The sequence below is a fragment of the Gymnodraco acuticeps genome, unplaced genomic scaffold, assembly GCF_902827175.1.
Source record: "Gymnodraco acuticeps unplaced genomic scaffold, fGymAcu1.1, whole genome shotgun sequence".
Lineage (NCBI taxonomy): Eukaryota > Metazoa > Chordata > Actinopteri > Perciformes > Bathydraconidae > Gymnodraco > Gymnodraco acuticeps.
The window spans coordinates 1,556,237-1,580,459 of record NW_022991375.1 but is presented as its reverse complement, the minus strand read 5'-3'; the positions used below and the strand labels follow the sequence as shown (position 1 = coordinate 1,580,459).

The window sequence follows — 24,223 nt, the reverse complement described above, 5'->3', positions numbered from 1 at the left end:
TGAAAATGCAGAACTGATCCAAACTGCAATGAGAGTTGATAGACACAAGCTCCCCTGTGTCAGAGGAGTGGTTTATAGAACATAATAGGAAACAACTTTTCTATAGAATGAAAGGTAAATGGAAATGTATATCTTGAAATTAGAGAAATACAAGATCTCATTAACAATATTTGTATCTAAAAAGGATACATTTAATATGATATTTAATGATAATGATAATAACTTTTCCTGCAGGTGGTGTTGTTGTTGTTGTTGTTGTTGTTTTGTTTCTTTCCGTTAACTGTCAAGTGGGAAATAAATATATTTTGTGTTTCTCTTATTATCCTAAGATACTGTTATGTTTGGCTGTGAATAGTTTTGGCTGTGAAAAAGAAATATGAAGTACAGACCATCTATTTTTATTTATTTTAGAAAGGGGCAGGTAATATAATATTTGTTTCTTCTTCCTGCTCCTTTTCGGTCAATGGTGTGTTTACAGAGACATGTTTTGTTAATGATTATTATACATTAAGATTTGCATACCATGAACGGAACAAATAAAAATGTCATTAAAAAATGAAATAATAATAATATAATAAAATATGACGAGCTCAGCGGTGGAATTCTGATACAAATATTAATTAAAAAATATTTAACACCATCAATATTTTACATCTAATTTACAGCTTTTCAAATGGACAGGATTGCACTTCAAAGATCAAAATTTACATTTATTATCTCTTTATGACCACTAGGTTTTAAGACGCCTACATTGAGAGTGAACATGGGAGAAAATCCCTCTTTGTCATCACCTCAAAGGTTATGGGCAAGACTGTCTGCAATGTTAGATCAAGAGAAAGACTTTCACTTTTGTCCATTTATCATACTCTGTGTAAAGGTCCGACCTGCCCCCCTATAGGCTTCGGATGACATCAAAGAGGATCACAGTGAACCCAGCACTTCCTTTATATCTGCTCCTGGACAGGCCATCAGACCTCATTTGTTCAGTCACGCTCCGCTGCCTCCAGTCTGCCCCATCTTGCAGTCGAGATCCAACGTTAATTTCCTTCTACTTCACAGCTCAAGGACAAACCATTTGTTCTGTGTGGTACCTCTCCTGTTCCCTTGTTTAATGTCAGGCGAGAGTTCCTGCACAGGCTGCTCAGTGTTTGTTGCCTCTCGACATATAGCCTGCTCTCACTCATACAGTACATACAGTGGTGCTCCACCTGCAGCCATGGGGACTAAAGTACAGTACTGATGGATGTGTGTGATCATTACGGTGCCTCTCTGAGAGGTATGAACAAACCAGACAAAATGGAGAATGCCCCAAACAGTAGAGTATGAGTTGGGTCAGGTGTGGGTTGAGAAAAAACATCACTAATGTATTTTAACAAGAAGTGGCAAAATGTTAAACAGGCATAAGTGTTTTTAAAGAGGTTGCATGGTGTGTTTTGTAACACTAATAATGACAGAAAAAAGGTACAGTTTGTGTGTTTAGGAAAATAGTCCCCAACAATAAGACTAAGCAAAACAAAACACTGTTCTCTAGGAAACTGTGATGTGCACGTTTCACTGTTCCCATACGAGTAGTCGATTTATCAAGAACATTTCTGTAATAAAGGTATTTGTTAACTGTTACCCTACAGATACATTAAAGTAACTATCTGAAGTTGAATGAAAAGTAAAGACAAATCAAGCAAACCATTGAAAAAGAACAAGCCAAAGGATTTGCATCACTTCCTAAAAAAGGCATTAGATGTAACCAATTAAACCCATGAGTTGACACTGAGCAGAAAGAGACACAGACCAGAGATCAACTAAGTGTGGAGCAAATGTCAGCTGCTGCTGAATAGATAAAGAGAAATGACCATTATGGAGAAATAAAAAGAGCAGGAGTTCAGACTAAAGTTGTTGTTTAGAAATGCCTCAATGTGTAAGCCTCAGCCCAGGGAGGACTTGCTGTTATGCCACAGCAGACCAATTAATTTGGATACATGTGACTGCTGGTTTCAGACCAGAGGGAGGAAGATGGGGGAAATCATGAGTGGACAAACAGAGAAAAAGTTACATGTATTCAGGTGTGTTCACAAATGTGTGCAATATGTGACACAGGGTGCAACTTACGAACAAGTTGTCCAAATGTTTGGTGGTGTGGAGCCACCCAGTTTAACCCTTTGTCGCTGTCTGTGGTCCTGAAAGTTCAGCTCCACAGACAGCGACAGCCTCAGCCTGTTAATTGCAATGCCATTATTATTCTCCTGTTTAATATATGATCTGAAAATATATGTCAAAACAAAAGATAACTGAGATGATTAAAAGATAAAAGATCATTGCATCTGGGACAACCAATCGTTAAGCCCCTGATCTTTATCAGATGTGTGCAGGTGTCTTTCAATCTACTTCTCCAGGAAATGGACTGGAACGAACAAAAACTTAAAAAGCTACTATAGCTGCTAAAAACACGAGTGTTTAAAAAGCAATTAAAAGCAAACTTACGAGTGCCATCAAACCGTGTGGCTATAGTGTCCAGAAAGGTGTTCTGCGGTGCTAATAATCCCTTCATCACAGGCATTTTCCCTGCTCAATATCGAAGTCCCCATCAAAGTTACGGAAGAGAAGGCGCAAGTCGTCCAAATGTGTGAGCTGTTCCCATTGAAGCCGCGGAACCTATATGAACAAGGCGCTTATCCGGTCAACTCAGCACAATGCGATCCCCAGTCGATGGAGAGTGCACGTGATGCGCGCACCCGCGTGTCTGGGGCTTCTGTTGCGTGTGGCAATGACAAGAGAAGATGAAGCCCACAGGTGCAGTTCAGGTATTATCCAGGGACGACCGAGAGGGAGCGACACCTCCTGTCAGCGGTGCCATTATTGTGCCGTGGATTCAATGATCATCTCTCCACAGCGCGCAATGGTGGGAGAAATCAATCACTCTCAACACCAACTGGGATCAGAGAGGAGTTCCTCAGTGTGGAGACACGGTGACATCACGAGTCAGAAACACAACTTTATGTAACGTTATTTTCTTTTTTCTTAACATAGCAACTTTGAAATACATAGTATAAAAAACGACAGGATAGGGCATGTTGTCCATTTGTGTCGTACAAGTGTCGGCAAGCATATTTATGACGTGAGTTTGACAGTCAATTAAAAATGCAGTAACCAGCGCTTGTGTGTGGTGCAAAAAACGCGAAGAAAAAGGTCAGGCATTATGCAAAGAGGCAGAAATGTAGTAATCTGCAAGGATCCCCCATCACTCCAAACCAGAAACTATTACACACAGCAGCCTTATTGCCACTTATTATATACAACTTAAATATAATACAGCATGTTGCACAACACATTGAGGTAATTGCTTCATCCACGCATGTGTTGACTCTCCACGCGCACACCACCTGTCAGCAGGCCACAGTAAAGAGTGAATTTTCAGCGCCACCTGATGGTTAGATGTAGCCACTACCTGGATAGAAGTCATGCCTGGCTGGAGCAGAGAAAAACCATCATGAGCAATTCAGATACAGTTTGTGCAGTAAACCCATCCATTGCACCACAGCGCCCTCATGTGGACAGTAGAGTGCCAGTCTCCGATTCATTAAATAAGTATATCAAATAATAAAATCCACATGAAGTCTATAAAGAATGCAGAGAAAATACACGCATGTTCTATATATTCTAGCCAGAAGGAATGTGTTAAATGGGATGTAAAGACCGGTAAATTAGTTACACTATGCAAACAGAAGAAATATGAGTTTTGTGAAGTTATCACTTAAACTAATAAATAAATAAATGTTATGTGTACAGCATCTGTCCTTTTTAAGGGATAGATGTTGTACAAAAAGGGAACGTAGATATTTCATCAACAAGAAAATACCTAAAACATTTAAAAATAAGTGGTCGACAGTATTTAGGTACTTGAGTATTTCCCTTTCCTGCCACTTTATACTTTCACTCAACTACAATTCAGGCAAATATTAGTCCTTTACACTCATCTGACAGCTTTGGCTACTATGAAGATTCAGGTTAATAATCCAATATATAATCCAAAAATGATTGATTTTGTATTATTATAGGTTCTAATAAAACGTTATTGAAACCTTTACCAGAGCTATACATGTTGACTGATAGTGAAATCAAGGTTTACGAGCATGCCTCACTAAAATGGCAGACTGGGCAATATCACAATATAATGATGGAAATCATTTTGGAAGTAAAAATGTTCCTCAAGTATTCCCAGTTTCTAATCCAAGTCTGCAAATTCTAGTCTGTAAATCCTCTAATTGGATTGCACACAACGTTTTTTAATGACACGCATCAGGTTGTAAGTACAAGACACCTCTGGCAAATAACAACAAACCTGGAGAACATCCACACGCACAAACACACACACATACTGTATATAAGCAAAACAACACAGACCAAACTCCAATCCAGGTCAATCCCATTACCTTCAGTGCCACAACATTCGGGCTGAACACCAACATCTATCACTGTGCCTCCTACTCAGGTCCTCCACAAAATAAAAGTAGCTGTTATGTCATTTAGAAAAAGTGAGTCCTCAGGTAGGCTGGCTGCTGCATGTGAGTCACATACTACCTACATGCACTCATACAAAGCACATGCATGATACATACAAAGAAACATGAGTCATTTCCCTGAGATAAGTCACTGTGAAACGCAGAGGTTTATATCCATACGTAAGCTAATAAAATGAAACAGACAGCAGATGGGCAGCAATGCTGTACCTGAGTAATTACGTACTTAATGCATATTTAAGCCTAATCACCGCTTCAAACACACACTTTGTGTTGCTCACAGTTTAACCTCATGAGAGAGTTAATATAACCTACATCAACGTCTCTATTTCTATTTCAGAAATACATAGTGCAAAGCTATTTGAATAAAAAATACTAAACAAGGTGTCTTTCTTTATTCTACCACTAGGAGTCGCCAAATATATTTACCAATTGATCCATACTGGAGGTTTAAGGCTCATGTATTGTCCTTGTGCAGTTGTAGTCCCTTTATGGTAAACAAGTGTTATGGAAATTGTGTGATCAAGTGTATTAACATTGCAGACTGTAAACTGTTCCTCTGATTAGGTCACAGCATGGGAGAGATTCTTAAATGTATGTGTGGTCAACAGAGGGGGTAAGGTTTTTGCATACTGTGGCTGAGGGGTATCTGGATATCCCATTGTCTTGTATTGAGTGAAGGTTTTGCATACTGTATCAGAGGGGGTATAAGCTGGCCTCCAAGAATGTTGTTGTAATGTAAATCTGCTTTGATGTCCTCTTATAAAGAGAGACTGTTTCACTCAGAAAGGTACGTGCTCTTTTGGAGGAGACGTCATACTTGCAAGTATAAAGATCCTTATTGCTTTTATTACGAATATTGTGTTGCTGTACGTTTGTTACCTTACTGATTATTCTCTCTAGACCACAGCTGTTTAGAAAGCTGCTACGACACAAGACAAATACAACCAACAACAGCAAGAGGTTTAACATTGACAATGTGTATTAAATATGACAGAAACGTCATAAGCATCAGTACCACCTGATCAATTTAATCAGTTAAATGTTAAAGTCACACAGTTACAAGATTTGTGATGTGTTTTTTCTTAACAAACACACTACAGGAATAAGTATTTTTCTGTCTCTCTCTGTTCTCTAGTTTCATTATCACCCGTCTTGATTAAACTCTTATCAGATCTGGCCTTGTGCCTGCATACCATACAGTTATGCATTTATGCTTTAAGACTCCCTTGCTGCATTGCATAGGAAACATTGTGCATGCATTTTAACTTTGTGGTTTTTATGATGCCCTCAGGTGCCATACAAGAAGTGGGCTTGGCTGTTTAAAGATGCAACCATAAGTTTTGTGCAGATAGTTTGACAAAGCTAATGGTCCATATTGTATGTGCAGCATGTATAAAGCCACACACACACACACACACACACACACACACACACACACACACACACACACACACACACACACACACACACACACAATGCAATCATCGCTCATTGCCAAAGTCATCCTATACATCCTTGTTATATTTGCTCATATCCTATACAAGCAAACAGAAAAATGTCCCATGACACTTCATGCTCTCTTCGTACCCGATGTCTCTCTTTTGTCCTTTATTCTGTCTTCTCATCTTTATCTCAAACAAAAGCTTGAAAACCCTCTAACTACATAACAAAACCCATCATTTTTTCCATTTAGTTGGTACGGATCCTTCTGATCCCGAGCTCACAATCTCATCTGAAATCTGGAGGTCCCTGTATTCAAAGAATGACCCTCTTTTGTAACAGACTCCCTGATTTGTATACATCAAAACCGCCTTAACCTGAGGCTTTTTTCAGCCAATATTTGATACCTGCGCTGGTCCATTAACAGGGGAGAAACCTGAGGAGCGTCAATTCTCTTGAAGCCTGGTTCTGGCACAATGTCAGATAACACCATTGTATGGACATGTAATATGTCTATATAGAGACGTTTCTGGGTTAAGGTGTTTTAGGTTAAAGGCAGACAAGACAAGGACAGTGGAAAAAGTACATGGATCCTTGTTTAACATGTAGTAATACTCAATTTGAAGTAACATTTAAAAAAAGGCAGTGATTGATACTGTATATTATTACATACAGATATATTTTCAATACTGATGCATCAAGGTGCAAGTATCATTTCACTGATGTACTGGGTTCAAATGGACACATTTTATTACCTGAAGACAGTACAGTTAGTTTAGTCCAGTATTTTCCACCCAAAGGGATGGCACCCTTCAAAAGGTCTCAAGGTAATCTTAGGGGATGTAAGATTATTAACACTTTGGTAAGATATTTCCCTGAAATGTATTGCGGTTAACATAAAGACAATACGTGGAAATACTCAAGAAAAGTACCTAAAATTGTACCTACAGTAAGTACAGTACTTTATTTCCTCAACCACTGCACTGGAGATGGTATTATACACTTTGAGTAGATGATCGTTTAGTTTGCTTGTCAATCTGCACAAACTCTAACTTTGTATTGTGAATCTCTGTGTGTTTTCTATGACATTACGTGTATCATAGTGTGCATCTGCAAACATACTTCACATATGCACGGGCAAGAGAAACAGAGATGTGCAATACTGAGTGTTGGCAATCCATTTCCCCTTTAACGCTCCAACATGATGCCTCTCCGCCCATCTAATGGCAGCAGGCTCACTAACCATATCATGAGTTTATAATAACCACATCACATCCATGGCGAATGAGGTGGAATGAAAATCTAACCTAATTTGGAGAGATACACGACTGTGAGTAGTAGGGTGTCCCGTGAGATGAGGCTCCGAGGGAGGAGGGAGCCGTGTGCTGCACTGGTAGCATGCTCTGTGAGCGTGTAATGGTCTTAATTATCATTTAGCATGCCAGCCTCATTGACGACGTATCAAGCCAGTGATAAAATAGTAGAGCAGAGGGTGACAGGGAGAGAGACTTATGAACATATCAACCCTCAGAGGCACAGGTGCACACAACATAGTACTAAATATCTCTCAAACACACACGCAAAACAGTGAACTCTTACATACCCAGAGGTTCAATTGGAGTGCACACAAACACATTTCCATCCAGCTGAGTGACATCTCTTTCTTTAAATTAGTCACGATGAATGATGTGTAACCAGCCATGACTCGTTCTGGCTGGGGAGATAGCTAATTCACTTTGTTTAATTAGTCAAAAGTAGTAGAGCATGCTCTCTCTCCCCAAACATACACTCGGATTGCACAACATCCACCCATCTACCCGTTTCCTCTGCAGAGAAAACAGACCTGTGACCAGCCCGGTGTAAGATTTCATGGGGCCAGTCTTTGACTCTTATCTGCCAGAATGATAGATCTCTGACTCTTCTTCTCTCTTTCTGTCTCTCACAGACACTCAACACCTGCCACCCTTTGCTTTGTGATACCTTCACAGTGTTCAGACTCCAGAAGTGCCTCTCGTCCACAGAGGTCTGCTGATACTTGTCTGAAAGTTTCTGGGAACAGAAGATAAGTTGTGTTCTCAGCCAACGGATTCATCAGTCTCACAACTTTGAGGTACAGTGATGTTTCCTTTCATGTCTTCTTTTAGGTTTCGTTGATATTTTACAGTATCATTCAAATTAGTCTATTAGAGTAAAATTATTGTTTTTAGAAAGATGTTTGCTTTATCTATATATCTAGAACTTACATCTGATTATATAACGATATTCTATACTATACTGTATTATACTATACTATACTGTGTTATACTATACTGTGTTATACTATACTTTACTATACTATACTGTGTGTTATACTGGCAATACTATACTATACTATCCTGTTATTGATTGTACTATACTATAACATACTACTATACTGGAATTTAACTGTAAAGAATAGTATAGGGTATTGTTGAGCAATAGTTCCTAAATACCTGTATTATACTATACTGGTATTAATGGACATCCATATAATATGCAGCCTATTCTACTTTTACCTTTTTAGAAGTGAATATTATGACATCATATCATTTAGTATAAGCCGCTGAACCACAACAATATGCTTTTCTTTATATACAGTTTACTATATGATACTATTCTATATTTATAGTACTGTAAGCAACATGCATAGCCTATTTTACTGTGGTATAGTATAGCGATGACTTTAGGCTGTTATAGTAGGCTATTGTATAATTGTAATTGGATATAGAGCACATTCGTACACTGTAATTATCCAGGCCTACATATAAGTCATAAGCCATAGTTAATCTAGTGACAATAACACATCAACGTTCAAAAGTTAATATCAGTCAGCCACTTGCTCCATTTTGTTACCATGGAGAGCTCCATACCCTAAAGACAATAATAAGTGCGTGCACAGCATGCGGCAGAAAATAATAAATAGATTTATGCGCAATTGTCACATTTAATACATTTACGGAGCGCGCTAGTGAATTCATTATTACACCATATGCTAATGCAGCTGGGTCCGCGTATTTATTAGTCTGTGTGGGTGTGGGAGTCTCTCTCTCCCACTCTCTTTCTCTCTCCCTCTTCTCGCGTGCGCATAGAGCTCTGAAGTGTAACCAACAACTGCTGTCCCGGAGTCACCGCTGTTGCCTCATATATTATAGTGTATGCTCTCTGGGATCTGCAAACCGAGCATTGTTCTCTCCATAGCCGGATCCACAGAAGCAGCATGCCCCGGTGCTCTGGATGGGGGGTCGCTCTCAACTTGCTCTAAGGCCAATGTATCGTTACACCGAAAAGCGAAACGCGGACGGAGATAAAGGGCGATCAGAGGCAAAACTTGGACAGTAAACACGAAATAATGCCGATGTAAAACGGGCGATTATTGTGAAGAAAAGGACGAATACAGACAGCAAAGATACGCGTTTTTGTTCCTGAATTGGAGATCAATAAAAGGGAGGATAACGTATGGATACAGCCGATATCTACATAGAGAAACGGGCTGTAAATGTGTGATGGCAGGTCGGATTTGCACGTTGTGCCGACTGAAACAGGTTGGTTTCTCCTCGATCAAACTTCAGCAGAATCAGACGTGGGACAATTAGCGCGCATTTAGGTGCCGAGGATGAACTGAATCGCTCTTGCTTTGCAGCGGCGCGCCTGAGATGACAGCTGGTTTATTATGGGAAACTGCGCTCCATCATTCACTGGACTTTTACTGGATTTAGAGGGTTATCCTAATCGCTGCATCTGGCTGAAGGTCATCCACAACAACTGATCCGGATATCATTGTGTGTAGGTGTTTTTCAAAAATTGTTACCCAGTTTTCTTGTTAGAAGACTTAACTGTAAAAGATTGAAACTGCTTTTTTCCTCACTGTGTGATGCTCGCCAGGTACAGTATCAATATACTCCTTTTATATTTAATGATGTCATTACTTAGTTACTGTAAAGACCCATGCAGCCTATTCTATCCCATGGACACATTTTTACAAGGACACTGTTTGTCATTGCAAAAGTTATTTTTCAATATAAATTAGATAACACTCTTTTGGAACATATAGCAGATCACCATAATCTCACTGCTGCCTACACTACACACATATTATCAAGATTGTATGATACTGTTTCATTAGATTTCCTCGAACACTGTTTGATTTGTAATGTGCCTGTGTCTCTGTATCAGTGTGAGCCCACAGATGGCCGCCCTGTGTAATGGAGCCAAGAAACCTGAGGGCAGTGATCTGGTTGTAGACCCCCGGCCGCCTCCTGCCAAGCTGGCTCGACTGGAACAAAACGGAGCGGGACCCTCGACGCAGGAGAGGAGCTGTCAGGGGAGTCCTGTGGCCAAAAACCCCTGCCTGTCCCAGAAACCCACCCCAGTGAGGCCCCAGAGCAAGAGCTGGCACAGCAAAGGTACATGGGATTACAGACTGGGTTTTCAGTGCATTATGACTCCTGTGTTATCCGATATGTCTAATAACTGTTTGTCCATTACCTCAGGGAGCCTGCTGCCGGTTTTCTGTGTGGTGGAGCACAGAGAAAATCCTCTGGAGGTGGAGAGGAAAGAAGAACACGCTGAGTTTGTGTTGGTCAAGAGAGATCTGCTGTTCAACCAGCTGATAGAGATGGCTCTGCTAACACTGGGCTACTCGCACAGCTCTGCTGCACAGGCCAGAGGTACATCACAGACACTTGCAAAGATAATCAATTACATACAAATTGGTTACTCACATTATTCATAATTGTGTTACTGTGTTCAGGTCTGATCCAGGTGGGCAGGTGGAACCCGGTGCCGCTGTCCTGTGTGACAGATGCTCCTGATGCCACCGTGGCTGATATGCTGCAAGATCTTCACCATATTATCACACTTAAAATACAGCTGCACAGGTAGGGGGATCACATCTATTTTAGTTTCTGGCTACAGTTAAGATTTAAACCACATCCTGTCCGTGGATTTACAATAATCAGGCGGTGTGAATGTGACCATTAGTGGCAAGGCTGGTTTCTTTATTTCCCAGCCTTTCACCATAGTGCATGCTGCAGAAGCCACCACCATGTATTACTTGTATTAAGAAAGGGAAATGACCAAAGGGCATGGGCAAACCAGACCCAGCAGGGAATGATACATCTCTTGTTTTATTCAATCTGGATGCCATTAGATTAGATTGAATCGGCTATTTTGCTTGCTTGTTGCAATTATTATGTAGAGTTATAGTGTATCATTTTTAAGCAATCAATGCCCAATTTTTTTTAGGCGGTTTAGTTGCACAACTAATATAAGTTGTGTCAGATCCACCATGAGTGTCAGGACATGTGCTGCACATTTATCATCACAAGACACAATAGATCATTTAATATTTGAAAACCACAGGTGATACCTATATAATTAACAATGGTAGGCAGTAACATGAATTCAGACTTCATTAACTTTATTATTTACAACCCATTTTTTCGACTGTGACATGGCAACATATGTTTCCTGTGTTCACATGAGTTTCTTCTATTTCATACACAGCCCAGACAATAATTGGCACTCTTGAAACTGTTGTGTTTGAGACTGGATGATGTTCAGTTTACAAGAAGAAATACTCAGCCTGTGAAAATAGTTGTGGCTCTGAAAAAGAGATTTCTTAAATCTGAGGAAACAACCCGAACAAGACATCAGGGTCTTATCAACGATGCCATAAAGTTACATTGTGGGACTTATAGATACAGCGTTTTAAGAGCTTTAACCATAGAGGATACTAAAAGCCAGTTCGTTGATTTTCACATCTTTATGGAAGTGCAACAAGAAATCACTGGACCTAAAGGGAAATATATAAAGATAATTCTATTGAAGGTCAGAACAACTGTGAGAAGTATGTGCATAACAATCTGTGGGGTGATTGTATGGAATGGTTTGGAGCAGGAGTTCAAACAAAGCACACATATAATTCAGTTTAAAAGAGTGTACAGAAACACTTTTTTGGAAAACTATGAGAATGAAGAAAGGTGATTGAAGATGAGGAATTATTGTAATGTCTGTATAAATGTAAATATGTAAGTAGGAATAACTTGCAGAAATGATTTAAAGGATAATCATTGATCAGCAGTACGTAAGGGGTGGGAATTAATAGGCATTTGCTTCCTCCTGCTCCCTTTCGGACATATGATTTATTATTATGAATATTTTTTTTTGAATATATAAATATTATTATGAATATTTTGTTGAATATATAAATATGACTATTTGTTGTTGAATATATAAATATTATTATGAATAGTGATAAATACTATATTCTAACAATACGGTATTCTGTTTTTCACATTTGTTACTTTAATCTGTTCGAAATGAAGATGGAAATTAAATGAAGTGTTTCCTTTTCCCTTACTAGCTGTCCCAAACTGGAGGACTTACCACCCGAGCAGTGGAGTCACTCCACGGTGAGAAACGCTCTGAAGGAGCTCCTGAAGGACATGAACCAGAGCTCCCTGGCCAAGGAGTGCCCCCTGTCCCAGGTACAAGACACACACACAGACACAGACAAACACACAAACACACACACACACATTTTTAGCGCATACAAGAAGAAAACATAAGAGACATTGCACTGTAGTTCGAGGTTTGCATGAAATGTCTTTGCCCTTCCATGACCTGCAAATCTGTGTCTGTGTATGTGTTTATGCCTACTTTGACGCATAAGGCACGTGGTCCAATAGTTAGACAGGAAGTCCAGATGCAGAGGTAGATAAGGTGTGGGGGCAGAGCGAGAGAGAAAGCAGATAAAGAGAGATGGATATCTCTTAAAAGCCTTCCTGCCTGGGCTGCTGCATATCTCGATTCTCCTCACTGCCTACCTGTCTGCCTGTCACTCTGTCTGTCTGTCAGCCTCACCCCCTGCCTCACCCCCTGCCTCACCCCCTGCCTAGCTCTGCCACACTCTATCTGTCCACCACTCACCTTCTTTGGTATTTAGCTTCTGATTCAGCAATAATGCCCAAATCTGGTTTTAAAATCCTGATTGTTTAATCAATCAAAAACAGAGACAATTGCAGAAGTAATTTTACGTTAATCATGCAGTATTTGGGAAAGACCTTTTTAATAAGATTTATAATTATCATCTTAGTCTATCTGTTATTTGAGGGTGTGTATGACATCTACATTTTGAAAAAGCGGAAAAAATGCTCCCTATATCCTTTTTTCTTCAGACTTCTTCCTTCTCTGCAGATCTAATACTATAAACCCTCCCTTCCCCATCTTTTCTCCCCCATATCTCTCTCTGTCTATCTCTCTTTCCTATCACTCCCTTTATAACCCCCCCCCGCTGTTGTTTGCGAGAGGCAGATTAAAATAAATACAAGAAGATGAAAGGTGTAATCAGATGTAAAGATTGCACAGGATGGTCTTAGGGGAAAATGTGAGAGTGAGTGAGAGTGAGTGAGACAGACAGACAGACAGAGAGAGAGGCATAGTCTCTGATGACCTATACAGTGTTTTGTTTGATTGCACACACACACACACACTCACTCACACACAACAACAACACACACGCTAACACTCTGACACACTCATCTGTCTTTATTATCCTATTTACCTGGGGGTCTTTTTAATAACACAGATCTCAGTTCATTAATATCAGATGTGTGAACAGCTGAGACACCCAGGCCGCCCATAGCAGGAGCTTGGAAAATGTAATGAATTTCTATTGTCTTTTCCCCTCTGTTTCAGAGTATGATATCATCTATTGTAAATAGCACTTACTATGCAAATGTCTCAGCTGCCAAGTGTCACGAGTTTGGTCGATGGTACAAGCACTTCAAGAAGACCAAATGCTTCAAGGGTGAGGGTCTTCAATCAATTATGCAAACATTAAGTGTGCCTAATAAGTCTCACAGCATGTCCCTAATCCATACTACATACTTATTCTATGTGGTATGTACAGTACTGTATGTAGACATCATGGCAGTATACTGTTTTAGAAGTTAGACCAACTATGTTATACTTACAGTAAATCATGAAATATGTGCAACATCAGACATCTAGACATCCATGGTGTCTCTCTTGCATTGTGGAAGAATAGAGTGGCATGCCTTTAAGACCACAACCACTGATGAGTTTCCCTTTGGTCAGGCTGATGGTGTTAATGTCTCCATCAACTTATTTTTTCTCATTTACCTTTTTAAAGAGGCATAAAAGCTAATTACTGACATATTTGGTATCTTGAAACAAAACAAAACAAATGGTGTCCACTGGCAGCTCACTCAAAAATCTACCATATTTTGTTTGCATGCTGTCTGTTTTAAGTATACTTCAGTTTAGATGTTACCCTAATCCTATCACTCAAACCTGCTAGGGAATTAGTATCTAGTATTTATTTAGGACTCACTGTTTGCATTTGATGTGATAATAATGTAACATCTGTCTTTGCTTTCCTTTTCCTGCACCAGATATTGACAGCTTCTCTGACCAGACTGCACATATCACCCTCACTCAGCAGCCAATCACAAGCAGCCCAGCTGATCAGAGCCCAACCATGTTTTTCTCTCATGGAGAAGTAGCCAGCATATGTGGCCGGTCCCCGCTCGGCAGGCGCCCCCCCGGGTTGGTAACCCAGCCATTAAGCTCACAAATGGTCAACCAGCAGCTGGTGATGGCTCAGTTTCTCAACCAGCAGTATGCTGTTAGCCGCATGCTAGCTGGCCAGGGTCTCTCACCGTCCCCACAGCAGTTTCTCAACCACCCGCCGGTAGTGATTCCTCCCCCTCCTCCAATGGTTTTCTCCAAAGCCCCTGATTCCCAAGCCCCACAGCAGGCCCAGTGCTGCCCAGGAGGAGGCCCTGTAGCCGGGACGCAAACCCAGACATTGGCTGGGTCTTCTGTTGGGTCGTCAGACGTGCCATTTGAAATCTACCACTGTGTGAGGGAGGAACTGAAGAGAGCAGGCATCTCTCAAGCTGTCTTTGCACGAGTGGCCTTTAACAGGACCCAGGTACGGAAGTAAGGGGGTACGGAGACTGTGATCTGCATGAGAGGTGTTGAAAATCAGAAGGGGTTGCAACTGCTTGTGGGTGATTATCGTTTGGGACTGTTTTCTGGTGTTAGGGTTTTAGTAAAGAGTGTTCTGTGAATGTGTGTTTGATGGTTGGCACATTGGCATGGCCTTTGCCGCAGTGCCCCCTCCCCCCTATGCATGTGTGTACGCATGTGTGTGTATGTGTGTGTGTGTGTGTGTGTTTTTGCCAGCCCTCTGCAGCACAAAGCTGGTGCCAGCACTGAAGCAGCTGCTGGGCCAACTAATCACAACCCCGTGGAGGGAAACTGTCTCCCTCTCTACCTCTTCTTCTGTTGTACTGTCCCTTCATCGTTCAACCTTTCCCTCTAAAAACCCCTTGAACAGTTTAAAAAAAAAAAATCTTTCCCTTTTTTCTTCCATTGGTCTCCCTCATTTTGTTTCCATATCTCGCTTCTAACACTAAAATGCCACATAATCTGTGTCTATCATCTTACATTCACCACCACATACACATAAAGGGGCTCAGAGGACAGGCTAAGCCCATTGTTATTATTATTATTACCGTCATTATCATTTCCATCACAATAAGCAGAGCTAGTTATTATCCACCCCCATGTTTCCCCACTGCCAAGTCCAAGGTGCTCCGGTGCCAGCCATACAAGTTGGGCATGATGCCAAGATGCCATATAGAAGTGATGGGAACATTTGTCATTTGGCGATTCACCTTAAAGCCGCCGTCTATTTGGAGGGAGGGGTTTGCTGGGTGGATCCAAAGATGATCCATGATTTGAATAAAAAACCTCTTTCCTTGCTTTCCATTTCACTGCCAACGTGAAATCTGATTTCTTGTCAGGACGGAAGCCCAACAATCAGCATGTTTAAACGCTTTCCTGCATACACAGATACACCCAGAGTTGCACAAGCTCTACAGGCGAGTGGCGTGCTTAGGACTGACATGGGGAACTGGCTCTGTATCATATATAGCTGTGAAACACTAAACCGCAGGAACTTGATAAGGTGCCTCTTTGAATGAGATCCAAATATGGATATAAGGAGCTTTTCAAAAAAATCCTTGAGGCATATGAGAAACGTTGTGTTAGCCACCACATGAAACATATAGGCAGTTCTATATTTTCCTAAAATCTTAAACATTGATTTCAAGTGTTTTTTATTTGATGCACAAAAAAGGAATAAACAACAGCCTCAAGATCATTTAGATGGTTACTTTTTACACCAACTATCCATTTATTTGAATAGTAATCTGATTTACATCAATATGCCTGAATGCATTTGACATGTGAATTTATAATTTATTGTGTATTATTTCCCCAATACCAATCAATGAGTAACTTGTGTGTTTGTGTGTCTTTACCAGGGTCTGCTGTCGGAGATTTTGCGGAAAGAGGAGGACCCTAACCACGCCTCCCAGTCTCTGCTGGTCAATCTGCGGGCCATGTACAGCTTCCTGCAGGTGCACGAGGCTGAGAGGGATCGCATCTACCTGGAGGAGAAAGACAGAACCTTGACTGGATTCATCCCAGGCTGCAATAACACGCCACCGAGATCCACACAGGTCAGTCTGCAGACAGGAAATCAGTGTCACAAAGCTGCTGTGAAATGTTTGAACTGAATAGGGAAGTGGAAATAAAAGACAAAGAGTGCTAGACAATTCAAATGTACTGTAGGGATGAATCTTAATTTACCAAAGACAGGTAAAGGTCATAGTCAACAGGAAATCTAAATCATCATATCAGGGAGTCGTTGTTGAAGTTGTGAATGTCACAGACCCCTGACATACATACTGTACATCACATATTGCGAAAATAGATAAGAGTTGCCTGCTAACAGATGCCTTAATGACAAAAAGGATGCCGGTTTTTTTCTTCTTATGTCCCTACATTTTTCCAAATTGTAGTGCTGGAAAGGTTGTACTGTATGAACCGTGTTGTGGCAGTAGGTTAGTCTGACCCGACCAGCTTCCTCTCTAGCCATGTTTTTAATGAATCCTGCCTCATAGCTTATATTTCCATTCTGATATGTTCTGCTGCTGTGCTCTACGCTGCGGCTCCACCTCAGAACCTGGAGAGGGGCATGCATATATACATGAAGTTGCCAGCTGCTTCTCCTGCCAGGGAGGAGCTACATTTCCACTGAACATCGTGTGCATTTGTTCATGTTTTCCACCCAGAGCACACCCCCTAGGGTTTGTTAAAGGACAGCATCCCTCACTGGCTTCCCATTTCCTAGTCAAAACCCACTTCTGATAAAGTAAATACGAAACAATACTTTTTTAATTTAAGAGAAAAATAATGAAAATCTGTGTTGTTCCTCTCAGCTGTAATGATAAACATAAATATTCTGCTAACCCTCCCCCCTCACTGCCTGCCATCATGAATGTTTAAAATATACAAATATAATGTATTCAAGTTTATATTTCCTCACCACACGGTTTGGAGGTTTTCCTGAAAAAGGGCCATATCCCAAAAATACAATCTATTTGGCATCTTTCACTGGATCCGAAGAAACGTTAGGTAGCTATAGCGAACAGTGGCAAAACACTTTATAGTCTGTACCCTCTGTACGTGATTGGCTTGCTGATAAAAGGATGTTATTGGATTTGGAAATTACACATTTTAATTTGAAATTTTTTATTGAGGTGAATTCCTGAGCACATTTCGTTAACTAGCTTACCAAAAAGCTAATACAATCCATCATTTGGTAGTACATACATGGCCAACTGGAAGTCACTGGGTTGACAGTACCTCCTTTAAAAGTGTGTGTGTCTTAGCTCGGTATTGGATTATTTCACATCGCAGCAAATGCCGCTAAAGCTTACTAACTTGTCTTTGTGTCCTCTTGTGTATCTCTTCTTAGGCGAGACTGTCCCCAGTTTTAGGAGACAGAGGGTTGAGGACAGACAGCTGTGTACTCAATGTGAGCGCTTCTATCTACGAGGACATTCAGCACGAGATGAAGAGAGCCAAGGTGTCTCAGGCTCTGTTTGCAAAAGTTTCCGTCTCCAAGAGTCAGGTACTTCTGGTGTCTGATCTTTAACACACACATATTGCATCCAATAGTTTGCACTGCTTGATTGTTCAAATGCAGCTTCCATGATGCGATGAATCCATCTTCTCATTTAAAGCTGGGATAACTAGTGTGTGTAGAAACCCAGATAATCAACCTAGCAGCTGTACTCTGCAGAGGACTATCATCGGTGCATCAGGCTGCTATTTTGTCCTAAATTATCGCTTTAATTGTCGCACTACAAAAACCCGTGCACACACACATACGTACACACCACTTATTTCTGCACATAGACACACTGAACGAGCATGTGCAAGCAATCCCAAAAACACACACATACACCCTGGCAAACAAATGCACTAATACGCATACACACACACACAGGCCTGATTCACATTTTTATTGTTCTCATTTTTATGGCGGCCCCATAAGCTTGTTATTGCCTTTTGTTTTGAGGATAATTTCCCTTCATGGAATGGGGGGATTTCAGCTGTCTCATTTTCTCCTCCTCTCGTGTATGTCTCCAGTTTTCATTTTCCTTCCTTCCTTTCTTTTTTTTTCTTTCTTTCTGTCTTTCTCTCTGACTTTCCTTCTCTCTCCCTTCTCTGTACTCATCATGAAGCGGTTTAGAGGTCGTTCAGCGGTCAGCCAGTACAGACAGGTGGTCCAAAACCCCTGAGGTTTTTTTCCCATCTCTTCGCTGGCCTCCCTTTTTACTTCACTTTCTCTATGTCCTCTTTCTCTCTCTCTCTCCCGCTCCCTTTCTCTCTGTATTACCCGAGTGTTTGGCACGCAGAACCATGCTGGATCTCTCTGTTCTATCTGCACTGTGCATCTGGATGGCATTGTGTGCTAGACTTGGGCAACAGCCAGGTGTGAGTGTGTGTGTAGGTGTGTGACCGCGTGCTGGTGTGTGTGTGGGTTTGTGAATCTGTGTGTGTGTGTGTGCTTTTTAGCTTGCTTGCAAATGTAATCATGTTCCAGTTCATGAATTTGAAACTAGCTTGGCTTTTTGTTACTCAATCTGCCACTCACAAGTTTCTTCCTTTCTGTCGTGATGCAGAAAACAACTTGAGTTAATAGGAAAATCTCTCCATCATCTTTTGGCTTTGCTTTTCAACATAACCCCTTTTTTTAATCAATTATTGTGAATTTATAGTTTATAGACCAGGGAAAGGTTGAAACTAGACCTTAACTTTGCAGTTATTACTACTTGTATCTTCTTAAATTCTGATTAGTCACAAAATGGATGTGAGGGTAAATGAAAAAGAAGAATGCTGTGACTTTAAAATAGATTTAATTTCATTTCCATCTTTGTTTCGAACAGATAAAAAAAACAAATGTGAAAAACAGAATACCATATTGTTAAAATACAGTATTTATCACTATTCATAATCATATTTATATATTCAACAAAATATTCATAATAATATTTATATATTCAAAAAATATATTCATAATAATAAATCATATGTCCGAAAGGGAGCAGGAGGAAGCAAATGCTTATTAATTCCCACCCCTTACTTACTGCTGATCAATGATTGGTTAATCATTTCTGCAAGTTATCCCTACTTACATATTTACATTTATACATACATTTACAATAATTTCTCATCTTCAATCACCTTTCTTCATTCTCATAGTTTTCCAAAAAAGTCCTTTTAAACTGAATTATATTTGTGCTTTGTTTGAACTCCTGCTCCAAACCAATCACCCCACAGATTGTTCTGACCTAGAGTTGTTTTTAATGTAGATTTCCTCTCAAATTATAAACCAAATTAGTTAAAATAATGTTCAATAGTGACCCGGCCACGATCAAAATTACACGACAAGTATGTTGACATACATACAATAAAATACAAAACGTGTCCATGCATTATTTGAAGAGGTTAAATATACACATAGAGTGTATAACAAATACTGACGAAAAAAGGCATAAAGTAAAAAATAATAAAAATGCTTAATAAGTAATAATTTGGCTTTGTTTATATTATAGTCCCCCAATATGTTCCTGTTTTTTATACTTGCTAATTTGCAGATGAACGTATTAAGGCCTTTGCGTGCAGTGCTTAAAGGTGTGTTGCATGGTTATAGCTTAGCTTACCTTGAGAAGAAAATGTCTTTACAATCAAGTAGAAGCTCCATTTAAAGGAAGTAATCTGTACCCATACACTTCTCCAGACATACTGTAGATGCCCGGTCTATCTATTGACCTGTCAGGCCCCTAAATCTGCATACAACTAGAATGTTTGAGATCATTTATTAAATGTTTGCATAGTGCTTTTAAATAAGTGTGAGTGTTCCTCCTGTAGGGCTGGCTGTGTGAGCTGCTGCGTTGGAAAGAGGATCCCAACCCAGATAACCGGACCCTGTGGGAGAACCTGTGCATGATCCGCCGGTTCCTCAGCCTGTCGCAGACCGAACGAGACACCATCTACGAGCAGGAGAGCAGCAGCACGGCTCAGCAGCACTCTGACAGGCTGACACTGCTCAGCAACGACAGCACACTGGTGAGAGAGCAGAGACAAGATAAACACAGCATCACAACACACACACACGCTGCTCTACACACTCTGACTCGGTATATCTCGCTTGTCAGATATAGAAACAGCTGTTAGGAATAAATTAAAATGGAAACACAAGCAGCAAGGCTAGCAGATAAATAACTGGTTAATAACTTTCTAAATCGTCCTTTTTTTGTAGGGGAGCCTGCTCTTATCAAGAGGTGATCTGACTTTGTTCTTGGAGGCACTTCTATCTGTATAGGAGAAGTGATTTATTAGTACTGTAATATTATTCTTCCAGAAATGTTGAAAATAATGTGTCACATTAAATGCCAATAGATCTCTGGGGTGTTCAAAGTAAAAGGAGCAGTAATGGCAGCTAAATGCCAAATATGTGCAAAAAAGAAAAAAATGATTGCCACGTTAGGCAATGATCTGTAAAGCTTATTAGTTACTAATCTTTCACATAGCTTCTGCATGGATAGATGGCTTGATTAAAACACAGACCTTATATTTAACATACAAAATTCCTATGTATATCTATAGTACACTATGTTACATTGAGTACCATTGTATTTATAACAAGACAAGAAGACTTTGTGTCTGCTGCCCTCGCCCACACATACAGACACACGCTAAAAAGTACATACAGATTTAAGAGAATATTTCATACACAGTTTCATAAACATTGCGTCAGTAGTTTTTCCTTTATTTTGCTTACAGACAAACATGACATCCCTGCCAGAAGTAATAAGTTGTTGTTAATACAAATATGAAATCCAAAAAGAACAAATACAGCATTTTCCTCATATTTTCTCTTCTTCTCTTGTCAGTACCAACGCCACTCTCCTCTGCCGCAGCAGCACCATCTCCAGCCCCATCAGCCACTGCAGCCAGAGGCAGGACCTCACCTGTCTCCACGGCAAACCATGTGCTGCATCACCAGCAGAGTGTGAGGCGGGGAACAACTGGGGGCACGTGAGGGTGCATCTGCAGGGCAGGGCAGCAGCAGTAATGGAGAGAGGGGAGACAGTAAGGACTGGGTTGAGGGCGAGATGAGCATTTTCGGAGGGGGACTGGGGTTTGTACTGGGAGGGTGAGGGAGAAGGGTATGGAAAGTAAGGAGCAGGTGAGGAATGGGAGTGTTGGGGAGGAAGGGATTGGTGACATCATTAGAGAGTGCAAAGAGGAGGTGAAGCTCACTATGAAGTGGCCCAGCGTGAAGGATGAGGAGCGAGGTGAGGCTGGGGTGTGTTTAGAGGCAGATAGTGAGGTCCAGGGGTTAAAAGTGTCCCATGAGGCTCTGGGAATCCTGCAGAGCTTCATTCAAGACGTGGGACTCGACCCAGACGAAGAGGCCATACACACCCTGTCCGCTCAGCTGGGCCTGCCCAAACACACCATCCAAAAGTTCTTCAACAGCCAGGACCATGACCGGCATCCACACCACACCCAGAGCCCAAAACTGAGTCAAAAACACGGCTGCACGGACCCAAACCTCTCCCAGACAGTCATACCTGCAGAGGAACAAGAGGAGGAAGGTGATGGAAGGACTGAGGCAGAATTAAAGGAGGAGCAGGAGGAGAATCAAACGGGGAGAAATGAAGCAAACGGGATTGATGTTTTTAAAGATTCTGATGTCGGCACTCAAACCATTAGCACTATGAAGGAAGAGCACGAGAGTTACATATAAACTAATTCCATTAGACTTTTGCTATTTGCTATTGGTTGTCCTTAAATCCTGTGGAAAGACTAAAAGCTGACTTTCTACCACAGCCTTAAGGATGCTACTGCTACAATAGAAAGCTCTCATGTGATTTGACCCCTTCTGCAATTGAGACAGAACATAACTGTGACTATATGAGCAGATGATGTCTCAACACATTGGTTCTGTGTTGTGTCTGGATGAATGGGACCTGATAAAAGAGCCTCAGATAACATATCACTGTGTAAAAAAGGGTTATTATTATATTTGGTCGGTGAAATGTTCAAGCCAGAAATGCCTTGTAGAAAGTGGCACTGCCAATCTGTTTTTTTAAATATACTGTATACTTTGTTTTTTTAAATTGTGATTTGTGTTCAGATATTCGTAAATCATTTAAAACGGTTTCCTTCAGGAATCACACTGTTATATCTTACATTGTCGTTATTTGTCACATTGTAATAAATCCTGATTATGTTAGTTGAATTTGTAAATGATATATAGCATTTAATCCTTTCATAAATGACAGGAAATAATCTGCATTGTTACTGCAGTGTTTAACAAAGGTGACCGAATGAGTTACTGATTCATCTAATCTGCAAATCGCTCCTTTTTTGTTCAACTTTGATCACAGAGTTGGTAAAGATCTAATTCGCTCCTGAACACATCATAGTTTACATACAATGTTTCTGTTTGTGCATGAACCTAAAAATCTCTCTCCCAAAATAGCTACACATCTTGCTGTTGTCATATTGTTCTTATTTACAGCAGAGACACAAAGCGTGCATGGAGTGCACAATGTTCAATATTTCTTCATGAAAGAACGGGTGTGGACTAGAAGTGTGAGACTGAAGACGTGCAGTGTGTACATCAAATATCAGCTCTATCATTTGTAAACATAAGGACGTATTCATAATTTGACTATGTGTATTGTGAAATTCAGATTTAACAATTTTTTTCACAAACAAATTCACTGCGATAAATAAAATAAATGTGTTTTGAGATGGAAGTAAAATGTTACATTTGAAATCCCTTTATTTTATTTATTTAACATCACCCACACAAACAGGGACATCATGTTTATTACCAGGAATTTCTGATTTGAACCTCATGTGACAAAATCTGCAGGAACACAGAGGCTGTGATAGCTTGGAGGGCATTGTGCTATTCTTTCTCTCTGGTTATTTTCCTCCTAAGTCGCACAATATCAGCAGATGATATTTGCACTTTGACTATATTTAGTGTGTAAGCAATGTATAGAATTGGATTTGGGGACGTTTGAGATTTATCATGCTGGAAAGACTTTCCGAAACAAGTAAATAAGAGATGAAGCTCATTTATCAGACTGCTATTTTAGGACAAGCAGAAGCCAGCTATAAAAGACCCATTAAAGATTAAATCAATCGTTGTGATGCCCACAGTCTGTACCAGTTAGGGATGATGAATTTCTGTTATATAACTACGTCTTTGTTGGTGAATTGCTGTCATTGTTTCCATCCATGGGACAATATTCTACAGTGCTGATCTCTCTCTCTGTACCAGTGGATCTGTGTCTCTGGAACCACATGCCCCTCAGTGCTGACAGTGTTTCCTATCTGTCTCTTTTTATTCTTTTATTTTCCGAAGTTGCTATTTCTATCCGTGTTTCCGTCTCTCTTTCTCCCCCTGACTCTCATCTGTCTCTCCTCAGGACTCTTCACAGTGCAGCTCCCCCACTATTCTCTGATGGTGCAACATTCAAGCCCCATTTCGTCAGAATATCTTCATAGAGTAATTCAATAAAGCTATGCCCTTTTTCTGTCATCTGTTTCCATGACGATACCTAAGTCTGGGCCAGTAAGGGGCCATGAAAGCCTCATCATCAGCAATATTAGCTATAATAACGATGATAATGGCGCTCTTGAAATGCCATGCCTGTGATGATGATGATGGTAATGACAATGATGGTCATTATGTCTGCTTTCTGGTAACCCCCACTAACACACAAACACACACACATTTGACTCAATATTGCTTTTTAATGTCGTTTTTTTTT

General features: G+C 40.4%; 2 protein-coding genes across 2 annotated transcripts in view; one reads left to right on the top strand and one right to left on the bottom strand.

Moving 5' to 3' along the window:
• kcnh8 (potassium voltage-gated channel, subfamily H (eag-related), member 8) overlaps positions 1–2,608 on the bottom strand; it is a 57,164-nt gene extending 54,556 nt beyond the window's left edge. Inside the window, exon 1 of the mRNA XM_034241037.1 lies at positions 2,479–2,608. Within this exon, the coding sequence (XP_034096928.1) occupies positions 2,479–2,554 (76 nt within the window). The 5' untranslated portion in view covers positions 2,555–2,608. The remainder of the gene's footprint in view (positions 1–2,478) is intronic.
• Positions 2,609–5,304: 2,696 nt separating this feature from the next.
• Positions 5,305–22,668, top strand: satb1a (SATB homeobox 1a). Its single transcript, XM_034241186.1, is given in 15 exon segments — positions 5,305–5,340; positions 7,903–8,067; positions 10,149–10,378; positions 10,466–10,642; positions 10,726–10,852; positions 12,340–12,463; positions 13,674–13,785; positions 14,393–14,934; positions 16,334–16,531; positions 17,833–17,988; positions 20,295–20,492; positions 21,320–21,412; positions 21,414–21,488; positions 21,491–21,568; positions 21,571–22,668. Coding segments are annotated over 13 exon segments (2,706 nt in total). The 5' UTR covers positions 5,305–5,340; positions 7,903–8,067; positions 10,149–10,161; the 3' UTR covers positions 22,180–22,668.
• The last annotated feature ends 1,555 nt before the right edge of the window (positions 22,669–24,223 follow it).